General features: G+C 36.3%; 2 protein-coding genes across 3 annotated transcripts; both read right to left on the bottom strand.

Moving 5' to 3' along the window:
- Positions 1-940: 940 nt before the first annotated feature.
- Positions 941-7,034, bottom strand: LOC122086591 (V-type proton ATPase subunit E-like). Of its 2 annotated transcripts, none has more exons than XM_042655520.1 (6): positions 6,679-7,031; positions 5,086-5,186; positions 4,724-4,880; positions 3,894-4,090; positions 2,970-3,069; positions 941-1,200 (listed from the first exon to the last, which is right to left on the bottom strand). In XM_042655520.1, the coding sequence occupies exons 1-6, from the start codon at positions 6,778-6,780 to the stop codon at positions 1,165-1,167; spliced, it is 693 nt and encodes a 230-aa protein (XP_042511454.1). In that variant the 5' UTR covers positions 6,781-7,031; the 3' UTR covers positions 941-1,164. The 2 variants fall into 2 exon arrangements, with proteins under 2 accessions (XP_042511454.1, XP_042511455.1); XM_042655521.1 differs by lacking the exon at positions 941-1,200 and adding an exon at positions 2,398-2,445 and having other exon boundaries at positions 6,679-7,034.
- Positions 7,035-12,916: 5,882 nt separating this feature from the next.
- LOC122085566 (acid phosphatase 1-like) lies at positions 12,917-15,002 on the bottom strand. Its single transcript, XM_042654041.1, has 3 exons — positions 14,383-15,002; positions 13,351-13,563; positions 12,917-13,265 (listed from the first exon to the last, which is right to left on the bottom strand). Exons 1-3 carry the CDS (start codon positions 14,769-14,771, stop codon positions 13,088-13,090), a joined length of 780 nt encoding a protein of 259 aa, XP_042509975.1. The 5' UTR covers positions 14,772-15,002; the 3' UTR covers positions 12,917-13,087.
- Between the last annotated feature and the right edge of the window lie 4,983 nt (positions 15,003-19,985).

Raw genomic sequence — 19,985 nt, 5'->3', positions numbered from 1 at the left:
TCATTGAGGTTGTCAACAACAACTTCGATCCCTAGCCCTCCCAAAGAGACTATGAGCTTGGCTAACAACACTATTAAACTATTTCTTAATTACAATCAAGCTGCGGTTTTTAATAACACAATTACATTTAAACACATAAAAGCATTCCCACAGCCATGTAACCTCATCAAGCTTCAATAGCAGATGGATTAGCAATGCTGAATCAGTCTATGCTTCCATGGATTCACAACTCAATAACAGTGCTCCTTTGATCCATTGGAGAAATCCTTTGGCTTCTGCTTCAATCACACTTCTTCCCATACCAAAGTTCAGCCCAACAAATATAAATTGAAGCTTTTCCATACATGAAAAAGAGAAAGTGTTAAGAAATATTGAACCTCGTTGTCTTTTTGGTTTTTATCGATACTGATTGGTCTCGTTGGCTACATAGATCCTTGCCAAAAAATCGTCCAGATTCTCTCAACCTCACCTCCCATCTCGCATGCTTTCCTGAGTCTGTCCAGCAGCGTGAAACTCAATAATTGAAGTAAAGATGGAGAAGAAGAGATGCTTTGGCCATAATTATGACCCCAACCCTCCAATCGTTCCATATAACAATTTCTTACATATATAAGCCAGAAACCTTGCACTGCCTGTCCATACAGCGTAAATGTGTTATTGGCTTAGTTTTTCAGGATTACTTGAAGAGTTAGGTCATTTTCAATCCATGAACCGAAGATAGATCAAGTCAAGAGCAACAACTTTTCTAACAGCAGAGCTTTACAATACCTCAATGAGTCAATGGTGTTCAAAGATTCGGGGTTAATCAGGATTTACAGTCCAACACCCGAGCAAAGTTTAGCAGACTCCAAAGGAGTACTCAGGTCTGCCAAGTTTTGGATAAATCTCTTACTTGGTTTAATGCCAGGATATCACTAAATGTAAGAAAAGGACAATGCAATGGCGGATAATAGCTTAAATTAACTAGCGCTGAGAACATAAGGATTCATACATCCATAAACAACATTGACTCTCCCGGACTGAAACTGTTGAACAAGAAGTTGATGCTTGAACCATCCAGATTCTGAACCAGCATTTTACCCTTTATGGATAAGTTACAGCCCATCAAAGACAAGAAAATGGCAATCATTTTATTACAGGTCAAGGAGGATCTGATCCATGCAATCAGGCACCAACCTGTCCAAAGAGCTGCTTCCGTATCTGCATGAATCATGAGTAAAACTCTTAGAAGATGTTGAATGTGATAACTTGACCAGATAAATCAAGCTCCAAAACATTTTCAATGTGAATATCGACACCAACAAAATTTTGTTATTTGAAATTTTTGTCTGAATCCACGAGCAAGGTTCCAAATTTTGGTTTCAACCAGGATTTCGATGCTAGTTGAAACTGAAATATACCATTGAAATCTGCAAAATGGCTCAAAATTTGGATAATTTTGTAGACTAAATCGAAATAATCATTTCCATGGCAAAATGATGAACTTTGCCCTGAAACTTCTTGTAGTGCCTATTTAAGCATGTTTGCATATGTTTGAATCATTAGATTGGGAAAAAAACTCCAAAGTGGTAGTTTGGCTTTGGACCCTAAGTTGCTATTGTACACTATAGCCTATTGTATCCTTTCCTTTATACATATAACCTATTCTACATTTAATTTAGTCCTATAACATAAAAGATTCAATAAAAAAGTCAATATATGCAATAGGAATGACGAACCATAAAATTGGAAAGAAGTACACAATTTCAACAGTTTCAAGCGAAATTTCGACTGTTTTGCTTTTCAACTGAAACTACTAGTAAACCTGTCAAGTTGTTCATGGTTTTGTTTCAAGCAGGGTTAAAACTGACACAGACCATCGAAATTTTGGTATTTCTACTGAAATTTCAAACTATTTCCATGAGTAACCTGTCAAATTAACTTGGTACACATGTCAAGAGTATCACTCAATTCATCCTAGCTAGATATGCTAGCCAAAAGAAGTCACCTGGTGTAAATCTGCCAACACCTTGTAAGTTGAAAATTTTGTCATATAAAAATATAATGGCTCACAGAAGTACAAATTTTTGGCGTAGTACAAATCCTTGAATGAAATATATGGACAGTGAGTCCTAAATAACTACATGATTATCAGACTATGATGGCTCTAAAAATATAAGGTTTCTGATATTGGAATGGAACCATCTATTAGGTGTAAATAACGGGGTACTCAAGAAGACAGATATGACCAAAGCAACAACATACACAAAGAAGCCAAACAACTAAATGCACCTCGAGGTGCTGCCGAGGAACTAGAGGACCTAGTCAAGCACTGGATGGACAATTTGTATTTAGAGCTAGCTTGTTCATTGTGGAGAATCAATGCCCCGGGTGGCATAGAGCTTACCTCCACTTTCTCCAGTGCATATTAGCTTAGCTGCGCTCAATAGGCCGGACGACTGAGTCCTCAACAACAACATGATTATCAGACTTTGATGGCACTAAAAGTACAAGGTTTCTGATATTGGCATGGAACCATCTATTAGGTGTAAATTATGATCAAACAACATACCCAATTAATCCATGCACGACGAAGACTATTGATGTCATCATTCACCAAAATAGGCCACTTAGTGAGCCTAATTTTGTAAGTTTGGTATAGCAGGCAGCCTTAACCAATGACGTAAGGAAACATTCATCGATCAATGACATATACTTTAGCCATTGATTATAGGCCTCTTTCCTTACAGGTTTCAACAATAAGCTTCTGGTATTGAAACACAGCTTGTTGAGAAACTTACAGATTGTGAATGAGAAAACCATCTTCAGACGTTAGCACCATCATATTTCCTTTCTATTGTTTATAGACAACTTTTCTACATTTAATCAACATTCATCATAAACTTACAGTTCAGGGGTCTTCCTGTAGTTTCTTAATGATGAAATGATGAACTTTTAAATCCTCAAGAAATTCACTGGGTATAAATTACCTCAGGCAACTTTTGACGGAAAACAACATCCAATCTTGCATCTAGTGTATTCTCGCAGACTATCTTCCCATCTTCTGAAGCCAATACCACTCCTCCAGAGCTGTCAATCATTGAAAAGAAGTATTAGAAACTTGATATAATTGCCCCAACTTAGCTTCTAACTGTGAGTAAATGCTGAACTTCACATTGAACAGTCTACCATTCAGTATTGAGAGTATCAGCCAAATCCAGAAGAATATGCAGGTTAACCCAGTCCGGGGGTTGGGTTGGAAGAATAAGTTGGATTGGCTGGTCAGGCTAATAATTGGCAATTGGCATCCCCAGTGAGCAATGCTGAAACTCAACCATAGGGTACAGAAAGATGGAAATGTTTTTTGCACGCATGCAAGCCAGAAAATAAGGGAAAAAAAAAGTGGGTTTCCCCCTGGCAAGACAAGTATACCAGAGGCTACCCTTTTAACAATATTAGAACATTCCCTATGAACATGGTGATTCAACACCCTATAATACAAGAAACCTATGAGTAATCAACTGGGAGCTCCAACAGAATCACTAAAATAAACTCTTGAATTCACTAAGAAATTCTAGAGGATCTAATTCAACCCTTCTATCACAAAAACTGGGGTGTAAAATGCCATTGAATCTAACATATCGGATGGTTAAAGACCCTCCTACAAATCTATCCTCGTAAACATGTGCAATTAAAATTGGTTATTCATAAATTGAATGGCAAAGCAAAATTAATCAGCTGGCTCCATATACAGTGGTTTTATTGTTTTCTGGTAGACAATGGCTTTGCATTTAAAGAGCATTTATCCTCAGATATAGTTCTGAACTCTTTGTAATTTATGCCTGTGATAAATCTATAGATTTCCCCCTTTTAAGCTCGTAGAATCTAGAATCTTTTCTGAGTGGTGAGCTTACCAGGAGGGACCATGCGAATCTGAATCAGTAGGAGGTGGTGGAAGGAATACACGATTATCAATTGTCACTTTAGGGGAATGGACTTTGGCTTTCTCTGCATACTGTTGCTTCGCTTCATCTATAACAGATTCAACAAGCTTGCGGTCCGCCTCTCTACACCGCAACAATACTGATGGCTCTTTCAGACGTAACAGACTCTGGAAATTGCACGAAACAGGCAACCAGTCAGTACAAGTATCACACAACATAAGGATTTTTTTGTGGAGGGAGGGGGGAGAAGACAAAGAAATAGTCAAAAGCTTGCTAATTGAACAATGCCAGCCTAGTAGAAACAGGTTGATTGGGCATAGTCAAAGTAATGTCCATCTCACAGAAGTCAACTGGGCTGATGGTTAACTGGGCTCAAGTATTGTGAGAAAGTAAAAGTTATCACTTGGGGCAAGTTGGAGTTGAAAATTGGAAGAAACAAGTCATTGTTATTTTGCATTCGTTACATTCCATATTATAAACAATTAGTGCCTCAGAGGAGAAACTACAAGCAGACAAAAGGTCCAGCATCCAGTCCCCATATCCTACAAGTGATTATACACAAAACATTGATCCAGATCTGCAAACTAGAGGAAATAGTTGGATGGCCCAGAAAGGTATTCCATGCTCAGATTGGTTATTAAACTGCACCTCATCCAAATGCACATGTATAAATGCCTTAAATGAGATGAGCAAGTCCATAAACCCTATGTGGTAGAAGTCACTTTCATTCGATGTGAAATTCGGAAATTTCCATTTATCTATCTATCAAAAAATGAAACACATCTATGCAATGTCAGTACTTGAACAATCAAATCTTTAAGAAGCTTGCTGTATGTCTTTTTGTCTGTTGAAACACGCAGAAGCTGCTTGCTAGCAGACTCCTTCATGGAATTCACGACATCATCTTGGGCTTGAAGAACTTTAATACGAGAAGCATTCAGCTGCATTGAATATTCACTGCAGTGGAAGTTCTTGTGTCATTAACAGAGAAAACATGGCAAAAGATTAGGATGGCAATCTTTGTTGAAACAAAGGAAACTAACCATTACCTGCATAGCAAATGACCATTATTTTGAAAACAAAGGGATTTTCCCCATTAATTGAGACTTAAAGTTATGCTCAAACAGCAACTTCTCAACACAGGAGAAGATGTAGGACTCACATTTTTTTACGAACTTCCACCTGCTTTGTTTTGCGCTCATATTCTTGCCTAATCTTTCGCTTTTCGGCTTCAACTAGTTGCAACTTCTCAATGTTAAATTCCTGCAAAGAAGAGAAGAAAAAAAGAGGTGGGACAAGGAAGATTAGTATAAGAACAAATCATTTAGACCAATTAGCAGTTGGCGTCAATCAGCTGCAACGTTTACAGTTGGGTCATGATGGAATAGACCCACAGTCCAAACCCAACCAAAAACCACTGCTATGCGATCTTTAGGATGGGAGTTAATAAAATATACTAAAACACTATGTCAAGATGGCACATGCCACAAAACATATTGATCTGTGATGATCATTGCCCAGACACATATCATCCTTGATGCAAAGTGTAGTGTAGCACACTGTTACCAGCTACGTACCCTAGGATGGCTTGGTCAATTCTATCACAACCTTTAATGATTTGAATAATGGAAGCTCCAACAATATGTTAATAAATGCTGACATTGAGTTTTCAATCATCAAATCTCAATCGTCTCATTGTCAAATATTATCAAATTGCAACACCAATTAATCGGACTATTACATACTTGGTAGGACTCTGGGCCAACTAAATGGTCAAGAATCCCCAATTTTCAGTTGCCCACTAGAATGAAATTTCCTCATGTTGAGCTGCCACAGCATTTGTAGGGAAAAAACTGATACTTAATATGGATTTATCTTGATTAACATTCGTTTTTTATGGTAATTGCAACAAGGAAAAGATGGAAACATGGATGTTATTTTGGATTATACAGAATCATACCATTAATAACGGTTTGGTGCTGAAATGAGAAATAGTCCCTTTTATGTGAACACAGCACCCTACCATTATGCCATGTAAACAATTGGGCAATCCAAAATGAAAATAGCTCGTTACAGACAATAACCAAATGCAGCCCAAGTGTTTGTATGCGAGTAAGATAACAATTGCAGGGAAGAAAACTCACATTCCTTCCAACTGCAATGGAAAAAGGCAAGACACTACCATTTAATACCACAGCCATATCATCCCCTCATTTTTTTAACAGCTACCACTCATAGGATATTACGAACCTTAGAACCTACATGACAAAATTATGGTATAAGCACCACAAATTATTATTTTTAGTTCTTCGTCCTAGGTATATTCTGCCCGCCAATTTACTCCACCAGTCATATTCAATACGATTCCGGACGGGTATGGATCAAGTCGAATCACTTGGAACTAACTAAATTATAAAAATTAAAAAAATAAAAGATTAAAAAAAATAAAAATTACAAGGGTGGATATCATGATCGGTACTTGATGCGTTGGATCCCTTGAACTTTAAGGCTCAAAATTGATTAATTAAAGATAACGGTCGAACAGGATACACAAAAGTCCCCCTTCCTGATTCCTTAAAAAATATAGAAAGGAGGAATCTTCAACGAACAAATTTTTAATAAAATAAAAAGAGCAACCCATATATTATATTAAATTAAAACTAAATTTTGAAACGTGAAGAAGGTGAAACGCAATACCTATTCGAATAAATTATACTAAATTAAGAATAAAAATACGAAAGTGAAAGAGAAATACCTCCTCGGAGGAGACAGAGATCTCGTTGGCTTTCTCCTCGGCTTCTTGCCGAATGAATCTGACCATCTGTTGGATCTGCTTGGAGACATCTGCGTCATTCATCCTTTCTCAAATTCAGCCTAGGGTTTCACACCTGAGGAATTCACAGGAAATTTCTTCTTCCGCTAACCTCGAAACCTTCTTATCGATCACAGTTTTCTTCTCGTAGTATCAATTTTCCGTTCAAATTTATCTCAATTTGAATGAGAGAGACGGACGCATTAAGTCCATCTGATTATATCCTTGTCGTATTAATCGGACTTATAACTACTTACTACCTAGTCGGAGAAATTTCCACGAAAATTCATTTCGAACTCCACATCCAATAAGGTAGGAGTAGATAGCCAATAGGAATTAAGGAGGTTATATTATAATCTATTGTTCACTTTTTAAATGTTCTTAAATAAAAATCAATATTCAGCGGTAGATTATAACTTATTTAAAATTCTACCGTAGCCTTGTTTCTCCGCCGCAACCATTAACCCACCCCACTTCCCCCCAAAAAAATTTTAAGCCCACTTTATGATTGGAAAAGGACAAGGCTTAGAGGGGGACCCAAGATCATCCATGCTATTTCTTACTTGATTGCCTTCTTTTGAAAAATTCAATATTTCATGGGGCAATTTATTCGGGATATTCTAAATGGTTAACCTTATGCCATAAAAAAAAAAAAAAAAAAAAACCCTCAAGCCCCCTAAACATTTTCCAAAAACCAATGAAGGAAAAGCAATTTGTCAACATCTTGGCATGGTTTGAAGATAGTGATATAATCGATCGCTCCAATAGATCCAGTGCACAGAATTAAATTTAGTATTGATCATCAATGATATTTTTTTTTGGTAAGAATCATTGTGGATAATGATATCATATTAATATATATTAGATCATATTGACTGCAATTTAAAAAAATGAAAGCATCTTTTTATTCAATACGTTCTGTAGTCCAGATGTGTGACTAAAAACGAGCCACGAGTGAGATTCTCTGGCATTCCACGTGGGATGGCCCACTATTTTTCAGAAGAGTCTCGGTTAGGTGAATTATTAAAGTATCCACCCGTGACACTTACTATAATGCGCTTATAGTGCTGCGTGACGCATGCCAAGACGTTAGTCTGACTTGAATGGCACTAGATGTAGATGCTTGATATCTGGCAAGAATCAGAATAGTGTGTCTGATTAACACGACACTGGGTCAAGGTACAGTGAGACCTCTTTTCTTTCCCCCCCCCTTTTTTTTATTGGGCCATTAGAGATCAGGCCGTTGAGTGAATTGGCTTCCGTCATCCGAAAGAGGAAGAGTTGATGTCGAGAAGGATGATGATGGGGCTAGATTGTCGAGCTGAATATTAAACCCGATAGTGGTTAGAATTCTCTCTTGGATCTGTTCATTAGATAAATACGGATCATGATGCCTAGCAGTGTTGAAAATGTTGAAAAAAGGCGTCTGAGCTACCGTTGTTGAAGATGATGCAAGGGGCAGATATGAACCGATGCCTCTTTTAGGCACAAATCGTGAACCAATTAAATGTGAAATGTCAAATTTATCCCACCATTTAACCATAATATGTCGTTCTACTGTGGGAACATAATTTCATTCTTCAAATTCATTAATAGTCATCCGATACTTCTATTGAAGGATCCAGGGAACTTCGTATAATATAAAGAATTAAACGAAGAGAACCCGGGAGTCCAAAGATTGATTGAAATCTTTGATTTAGTAATGGACAGTTGAAGAGTTGAAAGAAGAAAATCCAAAGGAGGTGGTCCTCAGGTGAAGAACCATTGTAAAAACCAGTTCAACACACATAATAAGATGTGTTGAAGATGAAACTTCACGAACCAAAATGAGTTTCATGGTCATTATAATATAAGAATACCATATCTCAAGCTTTAACATAATCAGCGTAATCATATGACCTAAGTTTAAGGCCAGAGACATCATGAGATTCTCGTTTAAATGAAGGAGAAGGCCCCCATTCACGATCCCTTATGATGTTTAATATATTGAGCTTCGAATAAGCCATAATATAAGCATTTCTATAGGAGTGCTAAATATGAGTACCTTGAGTCTCTTCAAAAATTTTTTCATAGAAATAACGAGTTTTATTACCAGAAGATGGATGGAGATGGTTGCAAAGGTAAATGGTTGCAAATTCTGATGAGTTGTGGTGAAGGTGAATGTTTCAATGGGAATGACTAGGATAAAGTTTGTTTATATGAATGGAGAATTATTAACAGCCTTATTTAAGGTTGTTGGAGGAGTCTGAGATGCAATAAGAGTAGGTGCTTCTTGAAGTTGCCTAGAAGAAGAGGAGATAACTTCTTTATTAGGAGAGGCAGAGATTATAGTCTTCTATTTAGGAACCCTGCAAGAATTCTTGGGTTAGAAAATCAGGTAAACTGTTAGTATCTCCTTTAATAAATTCAATATTAAAATAATAAAAAAAAAAGAAGCGACTACCATCAAGCAAAGATTTGTTTGGAGGTCAGATTCTTAACATATTTTTCAATGACGCCTTTAGCCGCTTTGCAATCCACCCGAACAAGAAATTTTTGATTAAGAAGATCACTTTCAAATTTAGTTATACATAAAACAAGTGAAAGAATCTCATTTTTTATTGTAGAATATTTTTATTGGGTTGAATTCCAGGTGTCTGAAGTAAAACGTACTAAGACTTCTTCTGAAAAATTATGACATTTTTGCTTCAAGATTCTTTCGAATCCAAATTTGGATGCATCTGTTTCAACAATTTTAAAACAATCCAATTGTGCTTAGTTTAAGCACGGAAGCTCCTTTGTCTTGAGCTTTATTTTACGGACAACATCAATATGTACAGTTGTCAATGGGTTAGGTTGTTGTTTTAACCTGTTAAATAAAGGTTTTGCATCCTTTACTAAATCCTTGTAGAATACAACAACGTAATTAAGGCTACCAAGAAACCTTTGAAGTTGAGTTTTATCTCTTATCTCGTCAGGAAATTTAATTGCAAACTAAATTGCTCATTCAATGAGAATAATAGAACCAAATGAGATATAGTGTCCCAAAAAATGAACTTTAGTTTGAAATAATTTTATATGTTTAGTTGAGACAGCTAATCCTGCTTGACGAATAACAGAAAGGAAAATATTAAGATATTTTCAATGTTGAGCAATGTCCTGGGAATAAATAAGGACATCATCAATATATACAATTATAAACTATGAATATTGATTACAGTTTTGTTCATAACATTTTGAAATTCAGAGGGAGTATTTTTAAGACCGAAAGGTATAACATTCCATTCGTATTGATTGAATGAGACAACAAAAGCTGTCTTATATCTATCATTTTCTACTATATGAATTTATCAGTACCCGGATTTCATATCGAACTTAGAGAATACGCTTGAGACGTATAATCTATTGAGAAGATCATTTTTATTAGGGATAGGGTATCGAATCCATTTTAGGACCTTATTTAAAACTTTATAATTAATTACAAGTCTAGGTGCACCTCTTTCAATTTCAGCATTATTATTTACATAAAAGACAGTGCAACTCCAGGGAGATTTACTGGGTCTAATAAGACCTGTAGCAAGGAGTTCAGAAATCTCTTTCTGACAAGTTTCCCTTAAACGATCAGGCATTTGAGCTGTCCGAGCTTTAGTGGGAATTTGATTATCGAAAAAGTCGTCTTCATATGGGAGAGTGACAATATGTGTTTTTTGAGACCAAAGTGCAGTAGGGATTTAAGAACAAAATTCTTTTTCAAGTTGAGCTTAAAAGTTTTTAACTCTAACTTGAAATGTAGGATTATCAATTTTTTGTTAAATGCTCTTTTGTTGAATTTCAGATGATAAAGAACATATAAATTTTTCTCTGGACTGGATTTAAGTTTGAATTTCATTTACCGTATGAACCTTAGGGAGTTTGATGAAATGAAAAGTAACAGGGTGATTATTAATCACAGAATGAAGACCGATTGTATCAATCCGTAACGGATACAGCTGGGATAAGAATGGAGTACCTAGAAGAATAAATTGAAAAAATCATTTTATCATTATAAAAGGAATCTTTAGGCAGTGTCCATTATTACAAATAGAAGTAGATGGGAGTTTATACTCAATCTGCATTCTATATCCGTCAATCATTATCAGTTTTTGAGTAGTCTTCTTGAAGTATTATGAAAGTACAAGCCCTTCATTAATACAATTTTTATCTGCGCCTGAGTCTATCATGGCCAATTTTAAAAACACGAAAACCTTGACCGCCCCAATCATATGAAAATCGTCTGCAATCGTTGCACCGGTGTAGTGAGTATCGGATGGCTAAGAACTCCTTAGGACGTGTGTCCATATACTCTCAGCCATCTGATGTTCACCATACCTCACCATTCACTGCAGAGGATGTGGACTCGCCCCAACCCATCAAATAAATGGATTGGTCATGTGTAGGCTTATACTTTTTGGCAAATTTTTTATAGCTTGTTTCCTCTATGAATTTTGCCATTTGTTGTGTATTTTTTATTTATTTATTTATTTTTTAAACCTAGTTAGATTTTTCCATTTGTAGATTCTCTTTATAGTTTGAGATATTGGTCTTGGATCAGCATAGGTTGATCTTGTATCAGTGAAATGATACAGGCCAAGGATAAAGCTGTCAAAAATCGGTTTTTAAGGGAAACTAGCAGGGACAAAGTCGTCTGATCTAGGCCGGTATACCCCCAATCCGATAGCATACATGTAAACCCTTCTCTCTCTTTTGAGATAAAATCCACTGCTTGTACGATCACTAGATCGTATGAGTCTGCATTCCACAACTTATCCGTTTTCCAATCGAAACACACACGTTCCCCAATTTTTAGGTCAAAACGTCAAATCTAATATTAGGCAGTGGGTCCGATTAAAAATTAAATACGATTTTAGCGGACATATGTTTGGTCTGTGATGTAATAGTTTCTGGGAGGATTGAGGAGCTCATTATATATATGTGATGGAAGGAAGATATAAATTGGAAGATTTGAAATTGTCGTTCTATTTATTAGAATTTTCCACGTGGCTCAAAAAATTAGAATTTTGCCTTACAACACTTGACACTTTCAAACTAATTATTTGTTTGTTGAAGAAATTGGATTGTTTCAATCATAGATAATTTCTACGAAATGATTTATAGATGCTTGTTCAGAAATCAGAATTAGAGATCAAACCTATTTATGGATACTTATTCAGAATTAGAGATCAAACCTACAACTACAAGACAAGACTAAAGGAGTAATTCCCATGGGGCAAAAGAATCTCAGTTTTTTGTTTAAAGAAATTATTTTCAAGTGAACAAAAACGGTTATGTTCGAAATTTTTAGAGATCATGTGACCTTATGTTGGGACCTTGATTTAATATTGGTCAAATTGGGAGTTTTTTATCCTAATTTTGGAATTGTGAAAGAGCTAGTCGTAGTTTTCTTAAAAGGATTTCTTATGGAAGAAAGAACTCTATCAAATCGCTCACACTCAATGAAATCAAGAATTTTCATCCATAATAATACTTTAACACGAGTGTGGATCATGTTCTCGTACGATCTGATCTACACGTGGAATCCACCAAATGTTTTTTCCTTATGTAGATTCCATGTGTGTGTATCAGTAGCAGCGTACTAGAATGGTACTAGTACTAGAACCTGTCCCACTTTCCTCTAACAAACTTTTGTTGGCTGCTACATTGATACAAGACCATGCCACCAGGTAACGATTTCTTGCCCTTTTTATAGGATAAAGTTTTCCTTCATCGCTCAGTGAAGGAAGAGAAGGTCCTGATGTGACCCCTCTCTCCCCATATATCTCCCCATGCGCTTTAGAGCTCAATTGCAGGACATTTGATGCTCGACACATGTCCATTTTAGTTTTAGAAATACCTCTACATGCATACGTGAAAAAAAACTTTGATTACTACCCAAGTTGTAACCACTAGCCAAAGAAATAGAATAATTCACTACCCTCTAAGGTTCATAAATACTCTCATAGATTATTGTATTTTCCAAAATACCCTTTTAGATTATATTTCTTTGACTACCAACACTGACAACAACTAAATTTCGTTCCAAACGAATGTCGAACACTGCACTAAGTACAAGTCATCATAGATTCTCTTCTACCAGAGAGGGGGAGGGAAGGTAGTCATAGTCAATGGAGTCCAATTTCAATATAATAACACATACATTTTTTATTTTTTACTTTCCTTTATTTTATTTGTTTTTTGGTTCTTTTTACATTAAAGATTGCTTGAGCTTCAAGCTCGAATGAGCTTCCATGCACCTTGGATATTTGTAGCTTTTTTCCTTCTATCAATAATATATTGCTTTAAGATTCGTTTGCTTTTTATTTTCGGGTAACATTTTCTAAGGGACAAAATACATGGGATTAGGAAGCTTAAATGTGCGAGCACCCAAACAATCCCCAGAGATGTCGCTCCACTGGTCTCCAACGTTTCCCCAAATCTTGTAACCTTGTCCCTCTAGTTCTTTACGGATTTCTGACTTGAACACCACTGCGCTTTGTCCCTTATAAGCTTCACTCCTGCAAACCATGCATCTGCTATTAGAGTTGCAGTCTCGACATGCAATAATCATATACAGATTATTCAAACACAGTGGCTAGCTACCTCATTATCAAGCGCTCATAGCCAACGTAACCTTGCTTATGCAAATTATCAATGGTGGCTCTTGTGAGTGTTGCTTCATCTCTACCTGTGAGAAGGAAAACCTTAAAACCACTTGAAACCAACTTCCTGAACAGTTGGAGGACTGCTGGAACTGCAGGAGATCCTCCCTTCAGTGCCCACTTCTTGAAAGATATTGGATCATATGGATCGCACCTATATTCATGGAATTGTAATGGGATAAATGTAGAAATAAAACTCTAAAATGATATAGAGAAGAATAAAAATAACGAACAAGCAATCACATAATGAAACATTGAGCCCATTTGATTTTGTTTATGCTGTTTCTGTGTCTAGAAATTGTAAATTGGATTTTTTTTTTTTTTTCCTTTCTGTCCTAGAAAACAATTTTTGGAATTGCAAAAAGGTGTTTGATTTTTCTATTTCCCAAAACTTTTTCAACAGTGTAGTCGAGTTCAAGACATGAGTGAAGGCACGATGTTGTAGATATGAAACTCACGAGTGAAGGCATGACGTTGGAGTTGCAGGTATGCTTCGTGGAGATGAGCTTCAGAATGATGAAGGTAATCCGAAACTATGAGCTTCGCACAACCAGGTTGGAATCGCTGCATTTGGATAGCGAGAAGTTTCAACAATGGGTTGGGTTGGGGTAGGTTCGGCAAGTTTCCCTATATCTAAGGTGAGATGAGATCTTGCTTCACTAACAATGGAGAATAGGATTACAACTGATCATCCTCACACCTATATCAAATTTCTTATAGAGAAAGGACCCCTACAAATATATAGCAAATCCTATACAGAAAATCCACCAAAATACCCATAAATTATTTTTCGAGGGCTGCCACCCCCGAACCCACATGAACACATTGTCACAGCCCCATCAATAACGATAATAATGCGCAAGGTGGACTAATTCCACCGAGCCTCTTAACGGTGTTCGGAGTTAACCCACTTATGCAAGTAACAGAAGATATGACAACAATAGATTCAATTATGGATGAGAGAATGACATACCCATAACGCTTGTTCTTGTAGTAAAGAATATTGGAAAGGCAAGTATCATCAATGTCGAGGATCCAAGCATCCACGGTATCGTTGGAAAGCAAAATCCCATCAAGATAGGCAGAGGTTTGATCCACAACCAAGTTCAGGTCCCTCTCGTACTGCCCACCCAGCATGTAATTTTCAAGGTAGCGCAAGCACTGAGGAGGGACAGTTCGCCACCCACGCACATTGTTGGCTTCCACTGCGACCCTCCAGCTTACGCAGTAGCTCAACTCACTCTCCACTGCGGGTGCTTTGCTCTCTTCCCTGGAGCACGGCTTTATGCGGCCGCCACCACCGCTGGCCTTAGAGAAAATGGCCAAGAACATCAGCACTAACACCTTCCATAGCATCGGCATTGTGAGTGAGAGATCTAGAGAGAGAGAATGGATGGGAAGGAGAAATTGTAATGAGAGGCTGCTGCAAAAGGTTAGGGTGGTTGACGAAAGGAAAAGGGAAGAGCCTGCGTCGGAGAGTTGAGGTTTGACGATCTCTTGACAATGACCAGTGATCTAGTAGGGCCTATGATGAGTCCTTAAACGTTACCATAAGATAGTGTAAATTTATAGGGGCATGGACACGATCGTCACTATAAGGAGACTAAAGACACTGGATGTGAAAATTTATAAGGAGGTGGGGATAAGGTTTCAAAAAGTTAATAAAGGTAGTGGTTGACAAAATACCATCTCACCAAAGTGGCTTGCCATATTGCCTGCCACGTGGTTGTTAGGTTGAGCCTTATTATTATTATTATTTTTTAACATCATCATATTATTAAAATGATTATTATAACAAAATTTTATTATTTTTTATCAATCTTACGGGGTATTTATTTTGCATTGGGGACATGATATATCCATTTAGGCACATGAATACTAAAACAAATGTTAGGGCCTATTTTTCTTTTTTCTTTTTTCTTTTTTATAAGAGGGTCTAATTTAATAAAATATCTTACTTTGTATTAATATGCATCTCGTGTATATCTATATATGTGTACCTGTACTCTTGATATTATTGTGCTATTTTCCCGTTATCAGTGGAGAATGACTGGTTTACATTAATATTATATATATACATAAAAACATAAAAATGCATGATAAAGATTTTTTTTGTGATTTTCTAATCTATAGTTACATAAATAATTACCCTATTTATTATTGTTATAAAATTTTTGTTTTGTCTAATAAGACTATACCCTATTTATTGTCATCATAAAAACTTTATTTAGTCTAACAAGACTAGAGTTTCTCTATTTCGGCTCCAACATTTACCACATGGTCTAGGTAGAGCTGAAATTTTGTGAACTAGGTGGACCCCAATTACCTTTGTTCATTTGTGAGATTTCAGCCAAAATAGAATTGACTAAGTGCCAAAATGAAGTTTTTACAAAAAAAAAGAAGAAGAAATGATTGAATTCTCTGTCTTGTATAGAATACATTAGCACCTCCTTGTGTCGATCTCTCTTCCCATAATAAAACAAATATGTCATGTCATAGGAAAGAGGAGAGAGATAGATACAAGGAGGTGCTAAAATATAACATATGCTACTTAGTCTAACAACATTATTTTTTTCAAAAAAATATATAGATTATTGAAAATACAAGGAAAGTCACTAATACATGATTCTAAATTTTCTTGCAAAGACATGCCATATGATATTTCATTGTAAATAATGCTGAAGGCAATAGAATGAGAGATAGATTTGCAACGATAGACACATTTAGTCGGGTGTCAAACTGCTAAATCAAGAAAGATGATGTATCATATATATTTGAGTTTGAAATTTGACATGTGGCAAAAAAAAACCATATTCTATATATCCATATAGTCAAATTTATCACTTCCCTTTTCCAAGTGTTAGAGACTTGAGACTAAAACTTTTTTTTCTCATTATTTTTTAAATATCATAATTACTTAGGATTACTATTCTCATTACCGCTTGATTGGACTGTGACATCCCCACTTTTGTGAGATTCATCAACATTTTTCTATTATCATCTCGTCATCAGTAGAGAAAGAGCTTATTTCCACAACTAGTGATGTGTAAAGTTCCTTTACATTATCATGAGTAAACTATGTTCGTTGTGGGGAGGGTTGAATTATTCATTTGCAATTGGATAGATGGGCTATCTTTCATATTCATGTTTCTTTCAAATAGTGATCCATTATAAAGTATTGTATGACTAACCATATATTGAACTCTTCTCTATGTATTTAATAGTAATGATCATTATGAGAGTCATGACTTAAAAAAAATATATATATATATATATATATATATGCAGTTGGTGTTGTTGTAGTGTATATGTAAAACCCACACTCATCGGAGGTCTTGAATTTGATTGAATTAAAAGTCTGTTGTCAACAAGGATGATGTAAATATAGTACTCGCAAAGTCAACTAAATTGTATCCAAACAAACTATTAGCAATATTCAGGAAGATGGTTATTTTGACTTGAAACCAAGTGGGATCGATTCCAAATATTCCTAAATCTATGTGTAATTGGTTCCATCAAGTTAGGTTGAGTATGATTGATTATATTGTTGACCGATTTTGAGATGATTTGAAAAGAAATCAAATTAAAAAAAAATAAAAATCGATGATGACCAATCTATTTTCCAATTGATGTGTCGGTTGTGCTCCATGATCAAGAATGTGAGAAGAGAGTTTAGTCTCATATTAATTGGATAATGTTCGATAACTTATGATTTTAGAAATAGTCTCTCCACCTTGAAGCTTGGGCTTTCGATTGGATGTCATTACTTGATAGTTAAGTTAACAAATATATAATAGAAGTTTCAGGAAACAATAAGGATGAGTATTTTTTAATCAAAATGAGTAAATTGATGGAAGAAACTAGAATCCAATGTGCATCATATGTATTGAAAATGACAAGCATGCAAAGCAAGAAAGGTACCCTTTTTCAGGATTTTATTTAAATGAATGGTGCAAGTGGGTTGGGTTGAGAGGTACCGGTGAAGCAAAGCATGCCATTTAATTGGAGATTTAGGGAGGATGCACTGAATTGATCCTATAAAGGAAAGGAGGTGGGGGTGATAAGTTATATAAGGCGTAAGGACTCCCACGATCTGATGAAAAGTAGAGAGGTTGGACTTACTATGACTCCCAAGATAGTGGTGATTCGCTTACGTATGTACATATAATCGTGTCTGATGACTTATGCCTTATGGCAAACAGCGAAACCACTTAAAATGATCAGCAATCAATGAACAATGGAGGAAGGAAGAATAGAGAGAGTAGAGTATATGAACGAGGTGCGCACGGTGTCAGCAATGACCTAGAATATCCTCCGTTATGGGGCGGTGGCGGTGGTGGTGGTGGAGAACGACGTAAGGATTGAAGTTTCCGGCCAATGGCTAAGGATCGGTGGGTCCCCTAGTCCCTGATTTTACCATTTGTGTTTAAATAAAAGAAAAGAGTCAGGGTTCACCGCCAAAGTAGCCGGAACGACTGGAGGAGCGGTGAGAGTGGGAATAGAGTCAGAGGTCATGAAGCAACTTAAGTGGTTGGAAACAGCCAACCAATTACCCATTTCATGGACAGTCTTCCCCACAATTGATTACTTGGACTTTCAGGATTTTGCCACTATATATAGGAAAATGATCGCCTCTCACCTAGGGTGAACTATTGTTGATTTATTTATTTATTTATTTATTTCAATTTTACATATTTACATTATGGAATGAATTTCTAGTTTGAAGGACCATGACAGTCTAGGTACAGGAGAGGGATAAAATACATCATTCTGTGAATATGTCCAACACTTAATCGTGTAAAGGGGGAGAGTTTATTCCATTTTCGTGATCAATTTGCTCCAGACCACGATATTTCATTTCTGCTCAATTTTTTTTTTATCTTTCTAATTATGTATGCTTTTTTAAGGTGTAGGGTACATTTCTCTCTCTCTCTTCTTCACATAAAATGACATCTCTATCCCACTATGTATGAAATTGTTCTGCCCCTATTCATTGGTGTACTCTCTATGCTTCTTACCTAAATAACCCTCTATTATACTGTTTATGTACTCACCATATGATTTGAATATGAGTTTTAACTCCAAAAGAGTTAGTTACGTGACAAATTAAAGCATTGAATTATCTAGGACTATTAGGTGTGTACAGTAATGCTTGACTAAAGAGAAGGTGAACTTACCTGCCACCCCCCCCCCCCGAAATATATATATATATATATATATATATATATATAAAGAAGGTGTATACCAATGCATGGGTATATGATTAAATATGAAAAAAAAATTAAAATTTGATAAGTGCCCGATGAAAAAAAATTTACTCAATATCTAATGATTATCATCTTCCATATGGAGTATCTAGGTGCACTATCCACAAATTCTAGGTGCACTATCCACACAAAAAAAAAAATTCTAAACTTTGTTTCACTTTTTTCAATAAAAAATAGGGAGAATTACATGATTACCCACTTTTGGGTTTCCCTTTACAAAATTACCCACAAAAAGTTTTGGTCAACAAAAATACCCAAAATTAGGTTTGGGTTTACAAAACTACCCAAAATAGTGATTCTCCTTCGTCTGCCTATTTGTTTTGTCATTTTTGCCCCTGGCCAAGGTTATAGCACGGCCTGATGGAGGCCGAGGTGGCAACCCGGCCTGATGGAAGCCGAGGTGATAGCGTGGCCTAACGGAGGCCGAGGTGGAGCACGGCCTGATGGAGGCCTAGGTGGAAGCACGGCCTGATGGAGGCTGAGGTGGAGCACGACCTGATGGAGGCCTAGGTTCAGCACAGCTTTACGGAGACAGAGGTGGAGCCCGGGCTACCACCTCGGCCTCCATCAGACCGCGCTATCACTTCGGCTCCCATCAGGCCGGGCTGCAACCTCGGCCTCCATTAGGCCGTGCTACAACCTTGGTCAGGGGTAAAAATGACAAAACAAATAGACAGATGAAGGAGAATCACTGTTTTGGGTAGTTTTGTAAACCCAAACCTAATTTTGAATATTTTTGTTGACCAAAACTTTTTGTGGGTAATTTTGTAAAGGGAAACCCAAAAGTGGGTAATCATGTAATTTTTCCTAAAAAATATAAACAAAGTTTTCCTTGACCATGTGGTGAGGTTCATCGTATGATCCAAGGGTCCAAAGCCACGTCCCCATTCCCAAGGCCCTAATCATCCATTCACCATGGGTGTAGGAAAACTCAATCCTAAATATATCACCAAGTTTTTTCCTCTCATAGCTTTTTTCGCAATAGTCACTCTTACTTTTTTTATATGGTGTGGATTTCACATATTTTATATAATTGTATTTTAATTCTACCTCTAATCAGCACCTAGAATTTTTGTTTGGTATTAACCAATAACTCAAAATGCCAACTTCTTTATGGCGAAAATTTTTCTGTTATGAATGTTATCTTGGTTGCTATATGGAAGTGTGATCTGATGATTTCTATTATTGAATATTTATAAAACAACATAAAAAATATTTATAAAACAATATAAAAATGACCACTTGTCAAATCTTAGCTTTAAATTCAATCAAATACCTTCTCTTTTTTTTTTTTTTTATATGTGCTCTT

This window comes from Macadamia integrifolia, chromosome 8, assembly GCF_013358625.1.
Source record: "Macadamia integrifolia cultivar HAES 741 chromosome 8, SCU_Mint_v3, whole genome shotgun sequence".
Lineage (NCBI taxonomy): Eukaryota > Viridiplantae > Streptophyta > Magnoliopsida > Proteales > Proteaceae > Macadamia > Macadamia integrifolia.
Note: the sequence above shows the minus strand (reverse complement) of the source record. Positions and strands in the feature narration are given on the sequence as shown.